Source organism: Podarcis muralis, chromosome 9, assembly GCF_964188315.1.
Source record: "Podarcis muralis chromosome 9, rPodMur119.hap1.1, whole genome shotgun sequence".
Taxonomy (NCBI): domain Eukaryota; kingdom Metazoa; phylum Chordata; class Lepidosauria; order Squamata; family Lacertidae; genus Podarcis; species Podarcis muralis.
In genome coordinates, this window is record NC_135663.1 from 52,194,430 (window position 1) to 52,221,084 (window position 26,655).

Here is a 26,655-nt window from a genome sequence, read left to right on the forward strand (position 1 = left end):
TCTCTGTGTTTAGATCTTATTTACGTGGAAATTGTTTCAATTTGGTTGTGTGCTTTTTGATGTGTTTTATCTGTAGTTTGCAACTGCTTCTGTTATATTTGTAATTGTATGTTGTTTTTCATGTTGCAAGAAGCTTTGAGCATGGTTTTAACTATGGAAAGGCAGCATGCAAACAATAGTGCTTGATGTGTGCGAATGGCTAAGGCTATCAACCAAGCAGACAACACATATTGGAGAAATTCAGGTTGCCACATTGTAAGATACATGACAGTGTCACCCAAAATGACGGCGCTATTTCAAGTCTCCCCTTTCTGTAAATGTTACGTTTTCCGCATCCCCAAAGTCCTTATGTCAACACACTGTGCATTTCTGTTTGATTGCCAGTGATGCATGGGCAAAAGCACAGCATGAAGACAAAAGAGGACAAGAACTTGATACAGGGCTGCCATTTTCAGTGACAGCCCTGTGTTTCTTGCAGCAGGTGATTCTAAACTAAAGCAATGCTTCTGAGCTGTGGTTCATCAATTTGTCTCAGCTCTTACAGAGACACCTTAAGGAACAATACATGTATGCGGAATATGACAGTGAATCTCATAAACGGAGAAGGGAAACTATAGACTTAAAATTGTAGAAACTATATATATATATACATTATTAATTTTGTCACCATTTCTAAAGGTTTACCTGTAATAAAATAGTTGACCTGTCTGTTAGCATCTTCTGAATCAGTGTCCATGGTGCTTAAAATAGCAACGACTCCTCCAGTTGGGTCATCTTCACTGACTGTCCCTTTATAGATCTCTGCAGTGAAGCGAGGAGGGTTGTCATTCACGTCAGTCACGGAAACTTCAACAATCGCAGTGGATGACAACTGCATTTTCTCAGCACGATCAGATGCCACCACAGTAATTCTGTACTTGTCCTGCTTTTCGTGGTCAAGCTCTCTCAGTGTAGTAATCCAACCTGTTTCCATGTTTATGGCAAAAGACTCTGTGATGTCAGTATCTTGGGCTGTCTCTAGCCTGTATGTTACCTGCCCATTCATCCCCGAATCCTGGTCAAGTGCTTTCACTTGTATGACTTTTGTTCCTGCTGGCATGTTTTCCACAATGTACGCTTCATACGGATCGGATTCTAAGATTGGTTTGTGGTCATTTGCGTCTTTTATTTGAATGCTTATGTCAACAGAGGAAACAACTCTGTATTCTTCATTTAAATAGTATGCTAGCACTGAGAACTGGTACCACTTAGTTGTCTCGTGATCAAGGCTCTTTTCAAGTTTCAGCCTTCCGTTCTGCTTGTCTATCACAAAAAAAGCATCTCTGTTGCTTTCAGGAGCATTCCCCTTAACAAGGGTGTACAGCAACGGCTGTGTGTGCTCTGCTCGTACAATGTCAATCTCCGTTCCAATCGGAGTATCTTCAGAAAGTGTGTAAGAATAAAATGGTTCTGAAAATTTTGGCAGAGATACTTCAGGGGGGAGTATTCTAACATAGAGAGGAACCCTGGAATCCTTTTTGGGGGATCCACCATCCTGCGCTCTGACAAAGAAAGTGAGAAACTCATTTTCTAAACCGATTAAACTTTCTTTCGTGGTTATTACGCCTGTCAAGTGATCGATTTCTAAATTCTCTTGAACATTTTCAGAATCGGCTTCGATTGTATAGGTGATGTCTGCATTGGTGCCTTCGTCAGCATCCGAAGCTAAAACCTTGATGACAGATGTACCTTTTGGAACATTAGACCCAATGTTTACTTCATATTCCGTTGCTCGGAACAAAGGGGCATTATCATTAACGTCAGTAAGTATTACGTTGATGCTGCAAAAAGCCACTTTCCCGCCAGAATCCTTGGCCATTAACCTAATGAAGATTACTTTTTCAGCTTGAGTTTCGCGATCGAGCTTTTCCAGAGTAAATATCTGCCCCCTTTCATTAGTATAAAACCTATCTTTTGCAAAATCATTCACAATATGGTAAGTGATGTATCCATAGCTGCCAGTATCTTTGTCGGTTGCTTTGACTTCTGTCACCAGGGTATGCAATGGAGCATTCTCGGCTAGTTCCACTTCATATTCATTCTGACCAAAAACAGGGCTGTGCAAATTGGCTGCAATAACATTTATGAGAACCTGAGCGGAACTTCTGAAGACCCCATCAGAAACAGAGACATTAAGACGGTAAATGGGCTTCAGAGACTGTTTGTGCAAGTTTGAAAGGGTGATGACCCCCGTTTTGCTGTTGATTGCAAAATTCATATGATCATTGCCTGTTAATATGGAATACTCCAGCTTCTCTGTATCTGAACTGTCTGCATCGGAGGCCTTTACACAAGTTACAAAGTGCCCGCGGGGAGCCAATTCACTGATGTTAGCTTCATAAAGCAGCTGGTTAAAGACTGGTGGGTTATCATTCAGGTCTGTTACATCAACGCTTACAATAATGTCCGTGCTCAGTGGAGGCATTCCGCTGTCTATTGCTCTTACTAGCAATGTGTGATGCTGAATCTGTTCATAATCCAAACCCCTTGCTGTCAGAATGAGCCCAGTGCTACTATCTATGTGAAAATAATCATAGCCCTCGCTGTTGTTATGTACCAAGTGATAAGAAATCCCTCTGTTTGTTCCAGAATCAGCGTCTGTAGCCCTGACTTGTACAACAGATGTTCCAATTACCGAAGCCTCAGAAAGGGTGGTGACATAAAACTGCTCTGTAAAGACGGGAGGATTATCGTTGATGTCTTCGACTATTATGTCAACAAACACCTCGGCATGGGCTCCAGTCAAGGAATCAGTCGCACGCACGCTCAGTTTGTAGGCAGGGTGGGACTCAAAATCTAAAGGGGCAAAAGTATTGATAACTCCTGTGTTAAAGTTTATAGTAAACTGACTGAAAGGGTCTCCATCTGTGATGCTATAAAACACTTTGAGCCCTTCTGGGCTGTTTGCTTGCACATGTACAACAGGACTATGAATTTGGATGTTTTCCGGTATCTCTGCACTGTAGAAAGCTCTTTCAAATACTGGCATGGCTTTATTCACAACCGTGATAGGGACTGCCACTTCAGCAGAAAAACTCGGCTCTCCCCCATCCTTTGCGACCACAGTGAGGAGATATTCTTTATTTAGTGTGTCTGGGTCAAGCTGTTTCTTGAGAGAGATTTTGCCAGCATCTCCTATCTGGAAGTGGCCATAGTGTTCCTTGAGGTAATAGTGCACTTGTCCATTTCTGCCAATGTCTTTATCCACAGCAGTGACACACCGAATAACTTGGCCCACTTCAGTATCTATCTTAACGGTGGCATAATAAGGAAGGTTGACAAAAACAGGGGCATTATCATTCATGTCTTCTACAGTGACCTTTACCACAACATGTGCAATTAGGGATGGCTTATGCTCTGCAGTCACTTCCACAACAATATCAAAAGATTCCTGCAGCTCACGATCAAACGGTATTCCGGTAGTTGAAAGGACTCCTGAAGTGTAGCTAATTTTAAACCTAATGTCTGGGTTTAGAATATGATAAAACAAAGGCTCATTTATTTGACTCCCTATAGCAGTGATAACAGCTATTGTTTTCGCCTCTGTGGAATTCTCTTGGACCACAGCATTGTAGGAACTCTGCGTGAACTTTAGCGGACTTGCCTTGCTCTCTTTCACATTAATTTTTACAGAGGTGGTGCTTGAAAACCGGCCATCAGAGACTCTGACGGTCAATTCATATCTGCTTCTTAACTGACTCGTGTTTTGTACGGTTATCTGCCCAGTCTTGGAATCGATCGAAAATTTTTCTCCAATGTTTCCTTCAGTGATAGAATACATTAGTTGTGAAAAGACCTCTGAATCAGCATCTGTGGCATTGACCGTAACAACTTTCACTCCTTTATAGGTTGGTACCAAAACAGTTGCTTCGTACAGATCTTTAGAGAACACAGGAGGGCAATCGTTGATGTCGATGACGTAAATGGTAACGTTGGCTGCGTATTCTGCAAATAAGCGGGGCGTCCCCATGTCGTACACGTTCACCGAGAAGCGAAATATACTTGTCTCTTCATAGTCCAAACTTATTACTGTACGAATGGCTCCTGTACTAGAATCGATGGCGAAGTACTTGTGGGCAGATGGCTCAACAATCTGATAGACGAGCAAAGCGTTTGTTTCTTTGTCAGCATCCGTAGCACGTATTACTAATGGAACGTTCCTGTCTGTCAGAACCACGCTGTTAACGGAAGCCGATTCGCTGATGAGTCCTGTGTATTCTGCTTGCGTAAAAGCTGGTGTATTATCGTTCTCGTCTTGAAGATGCACCAATACAGTAGTGTTCATGGACTGGCCAGCCATGTTGGTTGCCTGTACAGTCAGACTATAAAAAGGCAACATTTCATAATCGAGTGTCTTCTGAGAGGTGATGACACCGGAATTTGGGTTGATAGTGAAGGCATCACCTATATTACCATCTTTTATCTCATAAACTACAGATGACTGGCTGAATGCGGTGACCATTCCAATGAAACTGCCAATGCTGCTGCCTTCACTTATTTCCGTGGAATATTCTCGCATTGTGAATTTTGGCGATGCGTTATCAGAGATCGTGACTGAAATGTGCACAGTTGTTACTTCACTCTTCGGAGGGTTCCCTTTGTCCGTGGCCTTCACCATCAGAGTGTACTCATTCTGACTGCTGCGGTCCAATTCTTTTGCAGTGGTAATACTGCCTAAGATTGGATGTATAGTAAAAGCGTTTCCGATATTCCCTGTTAAAAAAGGAAGACAAAAAATTGACAGTCAGAAAAAAGTGGAAGTACATTTGCAAGCAGCTACACACACACATTCAAGTGGTAGAAAATATTAGGTGCTGAAATATTTTAAATGAAAAATAAAATTGCATTCAACTAATGACACAGAATACTACTCAGAGCAGACCCTTGAAATCAAGGGACCTCTTAAGTTAGTCGTAAGTCTATTATGTTCAGTGGGTCTACTCTAACATGGATACCCAGCTTTTCCACAACTGTTATGCTGTAATAAATATCCTATAGTAGGTTAGTTTTATTTAGAAAATCTGACAACCTATTTTATACCAAAGTATGCTATCACTTCAGATTATGAACGCTATTAATACAGAGCTTCTTTTTAATTTTATGGCATTTCTTTAAATAATTCAATAATAATAATAATAATTTATTATTTGTACCCAGACAAACACTATACGCAATGTGGAACTACAATTAAACTTTTAAAAGACTTTAAAATCATGGAAAACACTGCTTTAAATGAGTCTCAAGTGACTCTTAATTACATGAATGTCACTTTATGAGATTATTTCTATATCAGAGATACTTCAGTGAATTTTCTCTTTCAAATTACTCCCACTTAAAATGGGAGTTTATGTGCTGTATAAAAAAACTTCCATTTGAGAAATACAAACTGCAAATTTGACCGCTTAAGAAAATCACCACGAACAAGCCTTTCAAAATGAAGGCTGAAGTACACTGGGGTTTTACACTTCACAAGAATTCAAAGAAATTAAGAAAACAAATTAACAGGGGCTGCTGTTTCTTAACACTTCAATCACAAAGCACAGCAAAAATAGTTATTGCTAAAACCATGACCTCATCATGAACAGATTTTATTTAAAACATTTAAATTATGTATTTGGGTAGGCATTTGATATTATCTTTTTTCTTATTGAAGGTCGTAAACAGAGCACCATTCTTATAATATCCCATTACTAATCCTATAAACTATTGCAAGTATTTAAGGAATGTTCATTTCATATGCTTCAAATTTCTTCCCTAACATTTTAGCTGTACAGTGCAGAATACTAGAAAAACAAAGCTGGGAAAGTTTTAACATTTCCTCCCACAATGTTTTTTTTGAATAAAGAAGGAGCGGGGGCATGTGTGTGAGAAAGACAGAGAGAAAAATGAGAACCCATGTATATGCCGGGGGGAGGGGAGGGGATTCATTGGAAAAGACCAACTTTTGTTATGATGGAACCAATGCTACTAATTTTTCAGACTGTGGTTTTCATCTTTAATGCCCTACAGGATTTGGGATACCTCAGTGCAGATAGCGCCTACATGGTGTTTTCCAGATATTTTGAACTACAACTCCTATCATCCCTTTTCTTTAGCCATGCTGACTGGGGCTGATGAGATATGGTGTCCTACAATATCTGGAGAGGCAAATTCCACCCCCCCAGGAATGCAATCAGACTGTAGAAATGGGTTATTTTTTTTTCAGAGGTGGTGCTTGAAATCTGGAACTTTCTCTTCAGAGTGGTCCACCACACACATTCCTTTAAAACAGCAGTCAGGAACCTGTGGCCTTCCAGGTGTTTTGGAACTCCAACTTCCAGAAGCCCCAAGCAGCTTGTCAATCGTCAGACTGCACCTCTGAAGGAGGATACAGTGGACAAATGCCATGCTGATAAAGGGAATAGTGCATCAATATATACCAGCAGTGACAGGCTGAAATACATCCTTGGCTAACTTGCTGCTGGATGAAGTTTAGATCAAACAGTGTTGGAAAAGGAGTGTGAATAAACCTCTACTTTGCAGCTTTAAATCTAAAATCTTTTCATCATAGCAAGTTATTGAACGTATTGCAGCATACCTGATTCTATGGAGTACACAATTTCTGCATTTTCCCCTTTATCCTTGTCCAGTGCTGTTACATGGAGAATTACAGATCCAACAGCTGCTGATTCATATACTCTCCCTTCATAGGAAGAACTGGTGAACCATGGCGCATGGTCGTTTGTGTCACTAACGTTGATGATGATTCTAGCAAAGTTGCGCTTGACAGGAACGTCTTGATCCCGCACCTAAAATAATTATGGCATTACTAGCAGCTCGTGCATAAGTTTATTCAGTTATATGACACTTCTTACAATTGACGAGAACTATCAATCACTTAAGGGCAACATTCTGTTCTGTAGTAGTACATGGCATTGTAATGGAGCAAATGTTTATATTTTATGCCATTGGGCAAAAATCCTACAATATGATTTTTGGTTAGGCACAAATAATCTCAGAACTTGGAATTAAATATTACCATTTCACTTACAGTGGTACCTCGGGTTAAGTACTTAATTTGTTCCGGAGGTCTGTTCTTAACCTGAAACTGTTCTTAACCTGAAGCACCACTTTAGCTAATGGGGCCTCCTGCTGCTGCCGTGCCGCCGGAGCCCGATTTCTGTTCTCATCCTGAAGCAAAGTTCTTAACCCGAGGTACTATTTCTGGATTAGCGGAGTTTGTAACCTGAAGCGTATGTAAACTGAAGCGTATGTAACCCGAGGTACCACTGTATTTGTTAAGCGGATGTTCATATATGCGTATACAGGGCACCAGATGAAGTGTGGGCCAAGGCTACAGAAAAAGGGTCCTCAAATATACAGGAAAATCCTGTATTTTAAGGCAGGGAGGAGGCAGAGAGGTATTCCACCCAATACTCAGCAGGGACTGAGGATGTGCATGCCTGATGCCAATCAACATGAGCAGGAAAGAATAAGCGGAATGGTTCCTTACCATCACTGTGAGAATGTGTTGATGAATGACCTCATGATCCAATCTTTCAGAAGTGTAGAGAGAGCCAGTTGCAGGATCCAGGCGAAATTTCTTAAGGCTGATGGGGTCAACGCTATTTTGCATAGTATAAATTAGCTTATTCTTTTCGTCCCTGTCTGAAGCACTGACTTGCAAAATTTCCGTCTCTGGCACTGTGTCCTCTGGAATAATGACTTGGTATTCTAATGCAGAAAACTCAGGTCTGTGATCATTCGTGTCTATTACCTGAATGTACACCTGTAATGGCACAAAGGTAAATTAAGGATGAAAAGGGTGTATGATCAGAATGCCATGTAGATAAGCTTCAGGGAAACGCAACAGTTCTCCTAAAATACAAAAACAAAACACGATGTGAAGATTAGGGGCCATCACACATAATTTAGAGAAGAATAGCTGCATCAATTCGCTGCAGCTTTTGTGAGTTGGGGTTGACTATGTCAAATACATAATCATGTAGAAACGAAATACAAAGCAAAAATGAAATACAAAGCAAAAGTTGTTTAGAACAAAATATTAGCTGGGATCAGGGCCTGATAAAGCCTAGCACATTGCTTGCCTCCTCCTCTTTCAACAGAAGACATTGCTTTCCACATCACACACTGCTTCAGAAATGCCAATCACTTAAAAAAGAGTTTTGCCATGAAGCACTAGGGTAGTGATTCCTCCCTAAACAAGCTTAATTATCTGTCAATAGACAAAACTAGTTGATTGATTTTTTCAACCCAGAGTTCTAGTACATGGAATTGAAATTATTATTATTTCAATTTGTATGCTGCTTTTCCACATAAATATGCCCAAAGCAGCACACAAGCCAACAGCAATACAACAGTCAAAATACTCATCAATACATTATCACAATAAACAGTCTAATACAAATTCTTTTCAAAACATAAGAATCCAAACAAACAAAAATATTTCGAAAACACTAACATAATAACCTTTTAAATTTGTTACAATACAAGTACAGCAGAACAACTTCAAGGAACATAATAAAAATATATTTGGGCTACAAGTGCTTTGCTTTACAACTTTAAGTACATTGTTAAAACTATTAAGAAACTAGTTAAAATAAAACTATTTAGTTGCAATTGGAATCAACAACAAATCACCTAAGTAATTTTTTTTAACACAAAAAGATTTTGTTAAGAAAATGAAAAGCTAAATCAATTAGGAAAACAGAATGTTTCAAAAAAACTACTTTCATAATCTTGCCATGATAAATTTGTTTAAACTTTAAGGTGCCACAAGGCTCTCTGCTGCTTGAACAAAGCATACTGTATTTAAAAAAACAACTCCAAAAGTAGAAATAGGCAGTTGTCATTTAGCAACACAAACACAACCAACTAAGAAGCAAAATGACATATTCTAAATACATCTGAACTGACAGAGCACTCCGAGCTATTAATGAATAATAAAAGGAGCAGCCAAGCGCAACAATGACAATGCTAAGAGAATGTATCGGATTTTTGCTTCAGTTTTTCAACACACAAGTACAATAAAAGAAATGTAGACCCAAAAACTAATCCTGGCCAGGAATTCCAGAAAAGAATGGCATAAAATGGGGCAATGTGAGTAAGAGAATAACAATGTCAATTTAGACACCAGCAATTTGCAAAATGGTTTCAAGTCATGAAGCCCTTGTGCATAAATGAACACTTAAAGCCAAAGTATACAAGCTGAACAAGATCAGATGAATTAAAGTTCATACTATCCTGTGAGCCATTAAGGGGAACCATCCTGTTTGCATTAGCAGTACCCAATGCCTTCCTCTAGTAGCAGTTTTGCAAATCTTAGAGCAGGGGTCGGCAAGGTTTACCTCGCCTGGGCCGGTTCACTCCAGTGGAGATCCCTCTGTGGGCAGGATCGCGCGTGTGCCCGCAATTTCTGGCGCTGTGGAAGTGAGTCCCCACACTGCGCCAGATTAGCACAACGCACAGGGACTCGCCGAGCGGACGGCTCAGTTCGGGGGAGTCTTTCAGGCAGGTTAAACAACCTCCGTGGGTCATTTGTGGCCCATGGGCCTTAGTTGCCGACCCCTGTCTTAGAGGGAGCACCTCCTGTATGTTGCTCCCCCCCCCCCCGCCAATCCATTTGCGTGCTCTTGGGTGAGTGGAGGGATGGAAGAGTCATCTCAGTTTTCATACCCAAGTTGAGGAACTCAATTCCCCAGGAGACCTGAAAAGGATTTTTGTTTTAGCAGACCTTGATCAATTCTTGCAGAATTGCTGTCACTGTCATGCTAGAGGAGGTGCTGGATGTGTGGTTCACTCACACACATGCGGTGGGAGTGCCCAAAGATCAGAGAACACTGGCATTTGGTTTTCACGGCTGTCATAGAAATGTAGACGAGTGCAATGAGACCGGACTTCATTCTGTCATTATTATTTCTATTTTCACTGCAGTCGTACTGTACAAGTCCGACTCATTTTTCTTTTTAAGAACAGCAGAAAAGTGAAGAGACCATATTCTGGAGGGAACAAAGAAAAGTCAAAACAAAAGGCAAGCTAGAAGCTTGCTGGGGGGGGGGGGGAGCACGTTTTCAACAAAGGTTGAAAAACCAATAAACAGAAGGCTAGGAACGACAGTCCCCACAACCACCACCCAACTCTATCTCAGACAGTAGTAGGACAAGACAAAGCCCCTTTTTGCTGGGTGGGAAGAATTATATGGGCAGAACCCTTCAAAAGCTGCCTCCTCAGAAATCCTTCAAATCTTGTATAAGGCATCAGAGCGAAATTTCCTCCACAGAGGCTACTGAATTAGAACAAGCAGATGCTCCAGTATGGAATGCATAAAGGTATGATATAAAAGTGGGTATCCATTATGTATTTGAGCCCTTGTCAGTCTCTTTTCTGAAAAATGCTTGTCCACTCATGTTTCAGCTGCACTTATGTGCTCATGAGTAAAACTGCAGTTTAAGATCCAGAGGTCAGAAATAAAATCTTATTGTTTTCAATAAAGCTGCAATTTGGAAACTAAAAGCAGAATGTGTAAGGCAGAAGGTGCAACAACAGCCTATCTTCAGTGCTAATGCATAATAAAAGTATTCATTTTGCAGAATGCAGAACTTAAGTATGAAGGGAGAGGAAGGGCATAGATGGCAGCAACAAGTATCTGTTATAGTACTGAAAAGCCAATAACTATAGCTGGTAGACAGGGCCACAAAACATTTTAATTAATATGAATTAATTAAGAATATTATGTCCCATTTCTAATGAATAATACTTTTCATTTAAAACCAGGTTAAAAAGCATTCATGTTTTGAAGGCACATGATGCCTTGCCCCCAATCTCTCTTTTCTTCCTCTGTCAACTTTTACACCGACAAGAGTATAACTGAACACTCTGAATTTTATCTGTACATCATGCATTTAGCTGTACATCATGCATTTAGCTGCATTTAGACCCAACAGCAACCTTGCTTACAGCCTCAGTAATTTTCCCCAAAAAATCTATCTAAGTAATTTCACTGAGTCAAATGTTTCAAAGATGCTCATGGCCCAAAGCCAATCACAGCCTTCCCACTTAGAAGGCATACTCAATAGGTTCCTTTTCCCATAAGGAGGCCAATATAGTTAGTTTACTATTTTTACATAGACAATATGATAACATGCACTTTCACTAGTAAAATTGAAATAGCATGTGGGAATAAATGGCTGTTAATCAAAGACTCGTTAAACTGTTTATTGTACAGTATTTCAAATACCAAGCCAAATATTTTATAACCTGAACAATCCAAGGCAGTGTGCTGCATTTAAATGCATTTTAGCACATTCTCTGCATAAAACTTTGTAATTCATCTTATTTGGGCTCAATGCAGTTTTCTAACAATTATCTGTTCTTACAAAATTCAGTGGATCAACAGTTAAAACATACTTATTTAAGTAAGCTGTTCTGGGTACTTTAAATAGAAGAGTGAGTTGTAAGTATTTATTTAAACTACTATTAATATATTGAATTTCAGCAAGGGTATGGTTGAAATTTACACCTTGGTACAGTTAAAAAGAAATAGCACACCTCTCATCAAGGAACTAAAATGACAAATGAATAGTGCACTAATATGGTAAAATAATAGTTTGAAACACATGAGATTACAACACAAAGACTAATTCTACTTTTATTAGTTTGTTTTTTTTAATGGACTTTTATTAAGAGAAGTAGTGTGAAAGTCAGGGAAGCTAAGCTTCAAGAGGAGACATGTCTAGACTAAACCCCCAAGCAACCCCTGTTCATTTCAGAAGCATTGTTGCTTGTCCTTCTGTTAGAGGAGCACAGAAATGTGAAATTCTAGCAGCCATAGTTCAAGCTAATCCCCTCAAGTATGGAACAGGGAAATTCTGATAAAAATGAGCTTCTGTGCTGGTCCTGCAAAAGCTACAACCACCATCTCTCACTTTGTCTGCTAAAAGATGAGAAGAGAGATAATAGGAAACCGCTGAAAAACATTCTGTGCATTTTGAAAGGCAGAAAACAAACAAAAGGCAGGAGCGCTAATTCACATTAAAAAGAAAATGCAGCACGTTTACCATTTCCCAGTATTAGCAAGCTATTCTTCTGTCATTTCCCAGATGATATGCTGAATGATTTTTAACTTTAAAGAAACAATATGTCTAAAGCAGCTGTTTGGAATAAGGAGTCAAATCTATCCACAGTCAGGTTAAATTCTAATTAAGGAAGAAAGCCTACTGCTATTGCTTAACAGCAACTGGTATTTAGAGGTATGTTGCCTCTGTTTCTGGACTCTGTGGTCATCAGGACTCTAGTCTTACCATCCATAAATTTGTCTAACTCCCTTTTAAAGTCATCTAAACTGGGCACCATCACCTATTTATCTACTTGCACTTTGACATGCTTTCAACCTGCTAGGTTGGCAGGAGCTGGCACCAAGCAATGGGAGCTCACCCCGTCGCGGGGATTCGAACTGCTGACCTTCTGATTGGCAAGCCCTAGGCTCTGTGGTTTAACCCACAGCGCCACCCGTGTCCCTCCTACTGGGGATACTAGACAGCAAAATCCCAAATAAAGCCTTAATGGTAATTATGTATGTGACTACAGGGGCAAGGATTCTAAATGCACAGAAATGGAAGGAGGGAGAGGACACCCTCAACGGAAGAACGGTTGATGAAAATCTTGGAATATGCAGAGACGGCAAAATTGACGGCACTGATGAAAGATACAAATTTAGCATCTTTTAAAGAAGACTGAAAACCTTCTCTAGTTTATATAAAAAGTTATTTCCCATATGTGAAGACCACAGCGTGGTTTGAAGTGTAAGAAAACAGCAGAATAAGTTAAGAAACCTGTTAGAGAGGATGAAATTAGATAAGGCGGAACCTTAAAACACAATTTTGTGCAATTTGGGTTATAAACATTGGTGCTGGGTGAGAGGGAAGTCACTAGTTTTGCTGAACTGGAATATAATTGTTGAGTAAAAATGTAACTCTCTATATAGAAAAAATAAAAAAATATTATTATATATAAAAATGAGACTTCTGCCTACTTTTGTGAGATTGTTTCACTGTAACAATAGCTTCAACATAAACCGATTTTACCTTTTACACCTTCTCCAATTTCGGCTGGTTTGGGATTTGTTTCTGAGTGATGAAGATGATCGTGATGTTTTCAACTGTCAATCCTTTTCTTTTTTTTTGTGAATGCCTGGCTTCTGTTTCTCATTTTTTCTTCGAATACTAGAACATTCTATGACTTAAAAGCTGTTAATTCGAGGCGCACTTATCTGCTTACACATAACTTTTCCCCTTTGGCTGTCCAACATTGGGCTATTGTGCTCTCTTGGTACTAGAAACTTCTTTTTCACACAAAGTCCTCCTTATTTATGCAAGAGGTAATTCTGCCCAAGGGAGTTGGGGGGGGGGGGAGAGAAGCCGCAGCAAGAAATGGTTACAAATTCTTCTTTCAATAAACACTTCATTAGAAATTCCATTACCTGAGTGCCAATAGTCCTAGTTCCATCTGTTGCTTCTACTGTCAGATTGTAATTTGATTTCTGTTCTGCATCAAGAGGTTTAGCGACAACGATGGTTCCAGTGCCCTTGTCCACATCAAAGCGGCTGTCATAGTTGCCACCTGCTCCAAGAATTTGCATGAGACAGAAGTTCATAAAACGCTGCTTTGATGTATCGCATCACGAAAACATACTTTGCTATGATGCTTAAAACAAAATCAGTTCTGAAATAGCAGAGGCTGCGCGTCGTATTTGTAACCTAGTTGTAATACAGCAGTCGGCCACTGTAGGCCACTTGATGCTTCCTACAGTACTCCCTATTTATTTGACTCATGGCAAAGACTCTGTTTCCAGAGGTATATCTTTCAAATCCTGATATCTTTGCTTTAAATAAATGAATGTTCTTCTAAAACAGCCATGCAAATTAGCCCTCAAATGTTACTATCCCGCCAGAAAGCTTACTAGCCTGCGTATTTGTGAAAGAAAAGGTATTTGTAAAAGAAAAAGAACCAAGTTTTGCAAATCTTTCTTCCCTGAAAGCCTGAAGGTGATTCTTACTTGTCAAAGGTGACTAGCCATGTGGGGATTTACATTACGTGCCCAGAAAGAGCAAATATTATTTCACTTGAAGGAACTAGTTACTGAGTAATATATGATATGGTATCTTAAAACTGGGTTTTATTGTTTAAACCAAAAACTTGGGGTGTGTATCAGAATCTCAGGCATGCTTACCATGGGTGCAATCCACTCAGCACTACTACCAAAGTGTGCTATTGAATTTACACAAGAGCAGTGCTCGGTGGATTGTGCCCCAATAGACCAGCCTGTTCTTGGGCACTGGAAGAAAAGCTTTAGGAAAACACTGAATTAAAGGTTGAAAAAGTGAAAATAGCACAATGGCTTTAAAACAAAACAAAACACCCTAACCCCTTTTCTCCAGTGATGGATTTATTTTATTCCTTTACAAAACTTCTAAATGCCCTTTGAAAAATGAAACTGAAATATAGCTCAATAAACACAGCCAATCGCCCAAACATTTAAGTGATTACAGTAATAATAGTAATACTATTATTTGTGAGCAGACTGCCTTTCTGCAACACAATGACCCTTTAAAACCAAATGGAGTTAGCCATGATAAATGCCAGTCATTAACTTCTACCAGATTCAACTTTTAGACAAACGATTTGAAAAGTATAAATTACTTCCCATTGTTTGTCAGCCCCAACACTCTCCACGGCAAAAACATTTGTCCTAATTACGTGGTGCAAGTGTTCTTTCCTGTTCTTTTTGGAAAGCAAGGTTATAAAGCACAGTCTTTTTTTGTTTTTGTTTTTAAAGATAAAAACGGTTTTGCCTTCTGTAATTATGAATTCCAATTATTTTTGGACTCAAGGAACATTTCTGCACAGCACCACTGTAAATGCCATCCAATCACCAGTATACTTACTTGGAAATAAGCCCCATAGATTTAAATGGGACTCACTCCAAGTCAGCATGTTTACGATTACATCTTTATTCCAACAAATTAGAAAACCAGCGGAATTTCGGAGATTGGTTCTGCCTTTCAGACAAATCACCCAGACTGATGGGCCGGGCAGCACCCCATAAACACTGCTTTATTTCTGACAATTATTGTGGGTATCTAAAGGCAGGCTAGAGCCTCTAATTGCCTCAAAAGAATCTTCGATCACATTAAAATGGAGTAGGGCAGAACACCACAAATTTTACGTGAGCTGTTGGTGCAATATATTTTACTGGAGGTGATGCTGGAAGGCAGAATGCCAGTCATGGACATCTATCTGCCTTGGGACAGAAAGCCTTATGCTGAATGAAAATGGCAGCTTCCCCCACAACTGATGCAGTGATACCTCAAAGAAAGTGGTACAAAAATTAGTTTCTAAAGCACAGAACTACCACAAAGGTGTGTTTGTACAGTCCTCGTGCCACCTGCTAAAATCCTTTTAAATAATATGGACCAGCAGCTCCCAGTACAGGGATGATTTATTATTATTAATTTATTTGTATAATGCCCTCTAACAAAACATCAGGGCAGTGTACAGCAAAGTAAAAAAAAAAGCATTTAAAAACAACACCAAACAATCATTTAAATGATTGTTAAAATAATCATTAAACAACTGAATGTTCCTGTCAGCAGGAAAAAGGGCTTCAAGAGATGTATGAAAGTCAAAGGTGAAGATGCTTGCCAAATATCTGCTGGAAGAGGGTTCTACAGTAAGGGACTGACAACACTAAATAATTGACTTTTAGCCGAGGTAAGTTAGGAAAGCATTATCAGCACTCAGGGCTTTGAATATCAACATAAGAACCTTGAATTTGGCTTGGTATCCTATGGGCAGCAGTACAGATGATTGCCAACATCTGCACTGGAACTCTCTCACCAGAGAGGCGTGACCAGCCCAGATCCTGCCTTTTCAGGGATGGGCAAAGACCTTTTTGTTTACCAGCTTTAAACCATTTGGCCTGTTTTGCTTGCAAATCTAGCCATGTCTAGAAATGCCCTAACAATGTTGTTCTATCAAGCTATTTTGCATCCACCGCTCTCATCAGTCCGGGTGCTCTTGAAAGATCAAAAGTATCTATACTAGCATTTCAAAGTGGTGCTTTGGCTGAAATGTGGTGACAAGCAACACTAACAAAACCAAAAGACGCAATAAAACACAAACAAGAACTACAGTAAAGGGCCGGGGGGGGGGGGACCAGAGAGAATCTGGAAAGAAGAAGGAAACACAAACTGCTCAAGATTTATTAGATACTATTATAAATTAGTGCGATTTCACTTTAGATCTCATAATCTGATAATAAATTATGTGATCTCAGCAGATACCTTCTGCTGTACAGTTCAGGTCACAAGCCATCTGAAAGATGTAAAAAACTTCACTAGCAAGCTTGTCTCCTGGCACAGCCAAAAAGAAAGAAAGCATGGAAAGCAAGCACAGAAGAAAGAAAACATGTCAATCAAACTGATTCATGCGATTAGTAATAGTTAAGAAAAGGTGCAGTAAGGTATTTTAGAACAGAAACCGTGAGATCTTGATTAATGTGAGGTAGTACCATCAACATGTTATCCACTCTCTACACCCCCACCCCATGAAAAACTAATACCCACTCCTGAAAGTTGCATTCCTTCCCCCACTCCCCTCCCCTTACACCTTGTACTAATGTTTCACCTTGGGCAGACTTTCCCACCTGCTTTGGGCTATAATGCACTCAGAGAAGTGCACCCCTGACATATTACACCATCCACAGATTCTGCCTTATTCAGAAGGACTTGAACCCTCAAGGAAGTAGTGCTGGGGTGGCTGTAGCCCCAGATGCACACTTGCCCTGCATCCCCCCCCCCCCCCGAAGGCATGGCACAATCAATCATGTTACTAAGGAAGGAGGTTCCTTTGCACCATTAATGAAATTTCGTGGGTAGAACAGGGCAGTAATAGGACAGACTGTGTGGGGTTTATATACACACATACATATATACATACATACATGGGACAGATTAAGTTGCTGTGCTAGTGGAGGCCAGTGCAACCAGTCCCACTAGCACAACAAAATGCTCCCCATCCCAAAATCTGCTGGAGGGCGGTTGGGAGATGCCCCAGGACAGCTTGCTGGGAAGAGGAGAGGGGAGATCTTTCCATCAAGCATTGAATGAACATAAACATCACTTGAGTGTGATGCTGAAGTTCCACCCCAATTGGTCAGTGAAAGAGGCAAGTCTAGTTAAAAAATCTAAACAGCAAAACAATCCTTCCATTAGATAGATAGATGATAGATAGATGATAGATAGATAGATAGATAGATAGATAGATAGATAGATAGATGATAGATAGATAGATAGATGATAGATAGATAGATAGATAGATAGATAGATAGATAGATAGATAGATAGATAGACAGACAGAGATAGCATAAAATTTACATGCCACTTGATTGCAATGAAACCTCTGGTTAACAATATATTCTTTATAGCAGGTATATTCGACGTGGTGCGTCCTAAAAGTTGCTGGACTACAAATCTCATCATCCCTGACCACAGGCCACTCTGGCTAGTGCTGATGGTATTTGGAGTTGGGCAACTTCAGGAGAGTACCACTTTGGCTACTGCTAGCTTATACACGCAGGAATAACTACTGCTTAAATTCTTCTTAGAAGCCATTTTCATTTAGGGATTAGAACATATCAAATGTATGAACAACTGCCTAGATAATCACCGCATAATTCCCGACGAACATTCGTCATCAAATAGTCTTACCTGTAATATCAAACCAGAGTGGAGTGCCAAGAGGCTCCACAGCTATTACTCCAATCATGTGAGCGACTGGATCACTTTCCATGACAGTAAAAGAAAAAAAGGATTCCTCAAAAGAAATCGGTTCAGGGGCCGGACTGGGTTTTGTGATCCATTCTATATGAAGCCGAGCTGTTGAAGACTTTTGGGGGCGACCATTATCCACTGCTTTAATCTAATAAATATAACACAAGATTGGAAAAAAATCATGTAAACCAGGACAGATCACATACAAAACAAAGACATGCAGAAATTAAAGCTGAAAGCTTTAAAGAGGCCAAGAACCATGAAATTAAGTTCTGTAAACCTGAGGGAGCTTTACAAAACAATGTCTGCTCAAAAATCCCATTGAGTCTAATGGAGCTTTCTCCAATTTAGATACCACAGAATTGCAACCTCAAAACTTTTTTTTTTTAATGTAACAAATCCACACAGTATAGGAAACTCTTTTATAATCTCTGATGAGCAGGTAGAATGCCAATGCAATTAACTTCTTTTAATTCCTGAAAACAAATTAAGCATCTTCATCCGTATTTCAAATGGAAGAGAAACACACCTGCGTTGCACTCTTTTAAAGAAATCTCGTCTAATTCGGTATCAGATTTCCCAAGTCCTCTGACTGCATAGTAAGCGTTTTAAGATACTGATAGAATGTCAAAACTGAAATATTACTTACTGTAAGAATGTCATATTCCCCAGCTCCAGAGTACTTCTTAGAGGAGACCACTCCAGTTATTGGGTCGATAAAAAATTTGCCTTGCTCATCACCATCTTCAATGCTGTAAGATATTTCTGCATTGGGACCTTCATCTTTATCTGCAGCTACTACACGATAGATAGGCTCCCTCCTGGTAATCCTCTCTCTCTCTGGTTTCTCACGCTCAGGCAATTTGATCTGATAGAACTTTTGCAAGAACTGAGGCCTGCTATCATTTTCATCTAAGATCTTCACAATGACGCGGGCGAGAGTCGACTTTGCTGGTATACCGCTGTCTGCAACTGTTACCTATTGACGACAAAAAAAAAAATCCCATTTGCATAAACAGAGAAAAATAAGAGGGGGGATTCTAGCAAGTGTCTTGTCAGTAGCAGTACTGAGATAGCTTAAAGCAACAGGTAGTGAAATAGAACTCTGCTTCCTTAAAAAGTTGGAAGAATTTATATGTTCAAGACATTACGGTGCAAGTTCATTGGCAATACTTAAATATTCTTTTTAAACCTTGCTTATCTCAAGTCCATTTTTGTTGCTCCAAAAATGCAAATTCATCAGACTGGAAGTAACGGCAGGAAAACACACTTTAAACATGCCGTTATGTCACACAGACAAATAAAACTGCTTGTACAAAGGTCAGGCTGTAAAAAGAAAAAAATGTAGCATTTAAAGCGGGGGGGGGGGGGAGTAATGCAAATGTTGTTCACCCCTGTGAGCCAAACCCTGTTATTTTGCATCGGCACAGAGGTGAGAAATAGAAGGGAAGTTGTGTTACAGGGAGCCTCCGAAAATCTTGTGAAGCAGTTTCTCTTCCAGGGAGGAAGAAAGCCCCACCTCCAGTGGGGAAGAGGTGCAAGGACCAGAGGATGCTAAGGTAAAGGTAAAGGGACCCCTGACCATTAGGTCCAGTCGTGGCCGACCCTGGGGTTGTGGTGCTCATCTCGCTTTACTGGCCAAGGGAGCCGGCGTACAGCTTCCGGGTCATGTGGCCAGCATGACTAAGCCACTTCTGGCGAACCAGAGCAGTGTACGGAAATGCCAGTTACCTTCCCGCTGGAGCGGTACCTATTTATCTACTTGCACTTTGACGTGCTTTCAAACTGCTAGGTTGGCAGGAGCTGGGACTGAGCAACAGGAGCTCACCCTGTCACGGGGATTCGAACTGCCAACCTTCTGATCGGCAAGTCCTAGGCTCTGTGGTTTAACTCACAGCACCACCCGTTCCCTAGAGGCTAGTGAGAGCCTAAACACTGCTCCTGAGCAAGCCAGAGAGGAGAGAATCACGCCCTTGCCATCGCCCATCCTGCGCAGTAGTCTGGGGCGCAGAGAGGGGCGGAAACGGTTAGGGGTAACGAAACTTTTATGCTGGGGGAGGTACAAAAAAAGACCACTCCTGGATTCTGCTAGTGATTGAGCCAGACATGAGCTTTGGGGCTCTTCACTGTAAATACTCTCGAGCAACCGCAACAGCACCTGACACAAACCTTCACTGCAAGCTGCTGAAAAAATAATAATGTTTTGGTAACTGAGTAACTGCACTTGCAAGCCTCTTGCACTTTTTCAACCCTTCTGCACATGTAAGGATGTTTCCGAAGCGAAATTAGTTGTATACATGGCTTGCCCTAAACAACCAGGCTGTCCAAATGGGAAATCCTGATGGACCAGATGTGGCTCACAGGGCAGAGCTTCCCCACCCCAGTATAAATAAAACTTGGCCTTCTAAGCAGACCAAATAAAATACCGCAAATGCAATTGCTTGAGAAGAGCTATTTTTCTCAAAAAGAGAAAAGAACTGCATACATGTACAGTATTAGTATCAAACATCTGGTTTATTCATCTACTGTATTGCCAGTTTAGAACAGTCAATCAGCTTTTATTGTATTTTTACCACACCCTTCTCAGAGAAGGATTTTAGCCACAAAATGATCCTATGAGGAATAGTAGGCTGGGAGAACTTGACTTGTCCAAGACCACCCAAAGTGTTTCATGGCCAAGCCAGAAGCTGCATCTGTATTTCCTACACAGTTCTGGATAGAGTAAGTTGATTGGTTCGACCATCTATCACATGGTTAGGCAAACTAAGGCCCAATCGCCTTCTAAATCTGGCCCGTGGACGGTCTGGGAATCAGCATGTTTTTACATGAGTAGAATGTGTCCTTTTATTGAAAATGCATCTCTGGGTTATTTGTGGGGCATAGGAATTAGTTCACTTTCCCCCCTCAAAATATAGTCTGGCCCCCCACAAGGTCTGAGGGACAGTGGACCGGCCCCCTGCTGAAAAAGTTTGCTGACCCCTTATCTATCACCGGCCTCTGATTCATACAGCATTTGATGTTCAGGTCCCAACAAAAATACATATATACTGGTAGTGTAGCAATGTGAATTCAGCAGACACAGTGATTAAGAAGCCACCCAACATTGCAGTGCTATGCAGACTTAACTGAGAGTAAGTTCCATTGAACAAGTAGGCTTAATTTCTGAGTCAATATGTTTAGGAATGTACTGTCCAGCTTCTGAGTGAAGAAGTAGTAAGTCCTTGTGAAACTGCTTTTTAAAATTTCAATCTGAAACTGTCCTTTGTCACAGAGGAGAAAAAATAAAATGGAAAGAACTATATTCCGAGACAGGAGAGTCTGATGAAACACACAAAAACATGCCGTATTTAAAAGCAAGACTCCATTTAATTGTTTCCTATAAAATCCAGTAAAATGTTTTCATGAAATGGAATGCACCATATTTATCGTTGTTACTATGCAAACAAGAGTGAAATGTGGGATAAATTTTAATAGCAAACAAGGATAAACTTGCCAGTCCATCTGGTCAACACTTTAATGCTCAATTAATTAGCCAGATGCGCAGCATTTGGCACAAGCTGCTGATAATATTGCCACCATTCTGCAAATATCTTGGACTCCATCCCAAACCGCTTTTTGTAAAGATATAAACATAAAAGAACTGAGGGAAGCTGTTCGAAATACTTCATTTAAAGTAAAAACAAAAAACCCATAACTTTTCTTTTTTCAAACATTGCAGTGCCCAAATTAAGGTTTTATTGATTTGGGCAACATGCTCTTCCGCAAGTCAACAAAGGAAAACGAAGTGAGAGGGAGGCAGAGCGGGAGACAGGGACCAGCACTTGGCACCAATGAAATTTAATCAGTTCATTTTTTTTATCATTTGTTTAAAGAAATTAAAATTAGTATTAGAAAAGATATGGAAGCAAAGCCTTGTGCAATTCCTAATCTAAATCTACCATGGTAGATATTCTTTGTTAATGGAAAACATTGCTCTTTTAAGTGTCTTCCCCTCCCAACACCACAAGGGTGCTCTCAAAAGTATGCCGTGCACATGTAGTCGTAGTATGTGGTGTCTGTAAAAACCCCCCACAAAAATAAACACCACATTGCTCTTTTGAGGCACTGCCTTAAGGATCAGCTCAGATGACCATCTATTCCAGAGATAGAAATTTGTGGACCTCCAGATATCATTAGATACCAACTCCCATCAGCCCCAGCCGGCACGGCCACTGGTCAGAGTTGTATTTCAAAAACATGTGAAGGGCCACATACGATTTCATCACTCCTGATCTACACCAGTGATCATCAACAAAGAGGTTCAGTCACCCACCAGGAAGCACAATCTTCTGAAACAGGAGAATCCACCAGAATGCACGTCAATAAAGCCTAACTACAGTTAGTTAAAACAAGGCAGATTGTCTTGCAAAGAGACCTAAGAATTGTACATTTCATTAAAAAAAACCTCAGGTAGAAGGACTGGGAAAACGTTTCTGCCAGACTCAAGAGCTGCTGAAAGCCACTTACTGGGCTATAAAGAAAAAAAAGCAATCATCTAAATTGTATTTCTTAGTGGTAGCTTTACATTATAGAATCCTGGCAGTTTTGCAAATAGTGGCATACCTCTGGCTTGTTTGTACAATTTTGCCTTTCAGACTCTCCCACTGATGTTACACACCCTCTTCTATATACTTATAAAACTGCATAGCCAAGGATATGCATTCTATGAATATCAAAAGATTTCCCTCTTGTTTCTGAAGGCAGCACCGCTATCACCAAGGGTGGATATAAACACACGGTAAACAGAAATACTGTGAAAATAAAATAACCTTCAAGAACTCAGCCAGTGGTATTTGATAAATTAACCTGCCACTGAGCAGGAAGTACATGTGGCCTACTGAGCGGGAGTCTTCAAGAGTGCTGAAGCTGCCACAGAATCCAGTGCTTTAGGGTGCAATAGTTTTGTTTTTGTTTCCAATATAAGGACTGCTTGTTCACAATGGTAAGTGGATTTACATGTGTTTCCATTGGCAAATATATAGAATATCACCACAGCAGCTGACTCCAGACCCTCCCAAGTGCCCCTATTTTCCAAGGACAGTACCGTATTTACAGAAGCCATCCCGGTTTGATCCCAGAATATCCTGCTTTTCCTTAAGAATGAATGAATGAATAAATGAATGAATAAATTTATTACGGTCATAGACCAGAAGAAAAGAAAAAAACATAAAAGGCAACAGTAGTTTACGAGGGAATGATGGTGTCAATTAAAAGTTGTAAAATTATACATAAAAACAATACACATATGCACACACACCCACACACACACACATATATACTCATATATGCACTACAGTATATGTATAGACTTAAAAGGGGGGGGGGGGCTTGTCCAGGGGTCAGATCTTTTACTTTTTTACAACTAATGCCCTCCGCTTGATCGCGGCCGCAGAAAACTTGGCCACTTTCTGTGTTACTTCTGGGTTTTTATCTCCTAGTAGGATTTTCAGCCGCTGAGATTCAGATCGACCTGGAAATTTCTGAACGATAGGGGAGACAAACAGTGACCTGATATCCCCGTAAAGGTCGCAGTGTAACAACACATGTGAAGCCGTTTCCACCTCCTTCAGACCACGCTTTTCCTTAAGATATCCCTATTTTCATCAGAGAAATGTTAGGAGGGTATGGAGTAATGCAACCCCGGAGATAAGTATATAATCACATTAGGGATGGAGAAAAGCTAAACCCACCCCTTCCAAAGAAATTGGGTTGTGTGGAAACCTGGAGTAAGAACTATCTCTGAGCCCCATTTCACACTTCCGAGGAAAGGAGGGCTCGGCTGTTTGGGAAAGAGATTTGCAATCTCTTGTTTCTTAACACAGGAAGACAAGGTGTGTCACCCATAACTAGAGCCGGTTTGGGGAGTTGGGGTAGGGTTTTAACAACCCCCAATCCTTTCATGCAAGGATACTTATTTCTTTTAAAGCATTTTATTTGCCGTACTTCATGTTAACAAGGCACCAGGGTAGCTCGCAAGAATGGAAATCACTGAGATAAAAACAAGCAAACCATTGAATGCCTAACCCATATAAAGTGAAGAGGAGATTTATTAGGATAAGCTACTTCTATCTTCCTTGGGCTGACTCCTTATTCTAACCTGATTTCCTGCCCTGCCAGAGGCTTCAGTGTAATTTTGAGTAACCATTGCAGATATTATTATTATTTTTGTTGTTGTTGTTAACTAATTGACAGCAAAGAAAAGTTTCCAGCAGACTTTAAAGATTAAAACAGAAAGTGCATTCCACAGGACTAGGCTGATGACACTAAAGGTTCAGTTTCTTGTTGCTGCCAGATGAGCCTCACCAACTCCGGAGACAACCAATGACACACAGGGAAGCCAATTTGTAATGAAGATATACAAGACAACTGCTAAAATGAAGAAATTAAGCATCATAATTTACCTCTAATATGTGTTCTGCTTGCTGCTCCCGATCAAGTTTCCTTGATGTTGTTGTAATTAGACCTGCAAATATAAACAAGCAATTTGTTAATCCTTGGGGCAGAATACAGGAGGAGAGACAGAGAGGGGAAGAACATGGAAAGTAGTCCAAATATGAGTCAATAAACAATACTATATGCCAAGACTTTAGAAATAATACTCTGTAATTTATTCACAGTTGCATTACATTTAAATACTAACTTCTAGTTTGCTATAAGAGTCAATGCTGGGATTTTTACCTTGGTTTACGAACTTAATCCGTTCTGGAAGTCCGTTCTTAAACCAAAGCGTTCTTAAACCAAGGTGTGCTTTCCCGTGGCAGCGGGGGACTCAATTTTCAAATGGAACACAACCAACAAGGCAAAGTTCACAAACCAAAACACCTACTTCCAGGTTTGCAGCGTTCTTAATCCAAGTTGTTCATAAACTAAGGTACCACTGTACTGAATAGTACTTAGATACACTTTCAGTCGCACTTTGTTGACCTCTAATCTTCTGGAAGGGCACCCTCTAGATTCCAAAAGATTATACACCCTTAATGTGTTCCACCATCTGGCAGAACGATGGTGAACACTTATCCTTCCAGGCTGTCTCTGTGACAAGACTCTCTAGAGCAGGCATAGGCAAACTCGGCCCTCCAGATGTTTCAGGACTGCAACTCCCACCATCCCTAGCTAACAGGACCAGTGGTCAGGGATGATGGGAGTTGTAGTCCCAAAATATCTGGAGGGCCGAGTTTGCCTATGCCTGCTCTAGAGCATGGGTGTTCCTATCTTCCAGTACATTTTTTTCACCTGCACATTTTAGTGGCTTGCACTGAAAAGCAACATGGCAGACAGAAGCGATGAGAGTATTTTACAAAACACAGCAACAGCAACCCGATTGTGGTTGTTTTGGAAAACCATAATATAGTTCTCCAAAATGTCTTTATAGACAGCTACTTAATGGTAAAGATGGTCTTCTTCTAAAATTCACATTTGTACTCCAAACGCATCTTGACGATTGCATCCATTAAGTCTCAAATCCATCCATTATGCCTCAAAGCCAGAGGTGCATTCCTGGATGTAGTTATTTGGCAAGACGCTTTAGAATGTTTTTCATTTTAAGCATGAGTGACTCTATTGGACTATTTGGCTTAACTGGAGCTTAAATAAGTTCCTTTATTTAAGTACTTTAGCAATGTTACTTGGTAATTTAGAAACAGTCTCTTACTCTGTGGCCCTAAATACAATTTCAGCTGTTGAGAAAGCAAGGATACATTCTTGGGATTGGATGTGTGTATCACTTTAGCAGCAGTCCTCTTTCTCCATTACTCTTTAAAAGAGTGTAACTGATGTGAATGGGAGTGATAATAAGCAATAATGTTAATGTAAGTAAAATACGGCACTTGCCTGGCTATCTCAAATCAATAAAGCAACAATTGCATCATTGTTTGAGTATTTGTGTGTGCCTGTTGCCAAGGAAGAGGGTAGGACTTCTTGCAATGGATCAAAGGTTAATTTTTTATCTCATACCTGATATTTCACAGAAACACTCACTATGTTATCAGCAGTCAGGAAATGTAGGAACAAGTTTCGGCAAAACTACTGTGAGCACGTGCACCTGCGCGCCAAACTACTTCCCCCAGTCTCTTTAAGCAGCGTGCAGATGCAAAGATAAGGAATCTGCTGATTTTGCAGGCAATAGTCTCTTAAGTGACAGAATGCAGGGAAAGGAAACAGGTCCTTAAGATATGGGCTTGATGGCCGGAGAACAACAGCACAGAGACTAGGAAGGTAAATGTAGGCATTCTAAGGCAGTAAGATGAAATGGCCTCTCATATCTTTATATTTCAGTCCAAAAGCTATGTATCCTTATAGTTTACTGGAATGCTGAAGCAGCACTCTTAAATCACACACAGATTTGATTGCAGCTGAAGACAGGTATAATAAAAATATAAAAAGAGAGCTCACACCCATTCACAACATGGCAAACCTTCCCAGTTGTATTATCAGGTGAGCATGCTGAAAGATCCTTTTATCCCCCTATAAGCTCATCATTCCTACAGCTCCCTGCTCACCAGACAGCCTCCCTTTTCACCTCACTATTGCTTCCTCCTCATCCTCCAGCTGGGGAGAGTTAATAAAGTGGACCACTGCCAGGTGCCTGAGTTGTGATCAGGTTGCGCTCTTCCATCTCAGGAACTGAGCTGCAGGGCACTTGATTAAGTTCCCTCACCTGGACGTGGGAGCAGCAGCAGTATGGAGCGATCAGACAGGGAGGGTTCAGACAGATGGGCTGGAAGTAGCATTTGATTTATCGGTACGCTTG

General features: G+C 40.4%; 1 protein-coding gene across 9 annotated transcripts in view; it reads right to left on the reverse strand.

Moving 5' to 3' along the window:
• The window catches only part of FAT1 (FAT atypical cadherin 1), a 120,165-nt gene that overhangs the window by 37,099 nt on the left and 56,411 nt on the right, over window positions 1-26,655 (reverse strand). For all 9 annotated transcript variants that reach the window (XR_013394261.1, XM_028743898.2, XM_028743902.2 and 6 more), the window contains 7 exons: window positions 24,308-24,369; window positions 18,517-18,846; window positions 17,805-18,015; window positions 13,517-13,656; window positions 7,532-7,807; window positions 6,617-6,827; window positions 685-4,752 (listed from right to left, as the gene is read on the reverse strand). Coding sequence is in view for 8 of the 9 variants with exons in the window: in XM_028743898.2 (XP_028599731.2) it covers window positions 685-4,752; window positions 6,617-6,827; window positions 7,532-7,807; window positions 13,517-13,656; window positions 17,805-18,015; window positions 18,517-18,846; window positions 24,308-24,369 (5,298 nt within the window). In the remaining variant the exon portion in view is untranslated. The remainder of the gene's footprint in view (window positions 1-684; window positions 4,753-6,616; window positions 6,828-7,531; window positions 7,808-13,516; window positions 13,657-17,804; window positions 18,016-18,516; window positions 18,847-24,307; window positions 24,370-26,655) is intronic.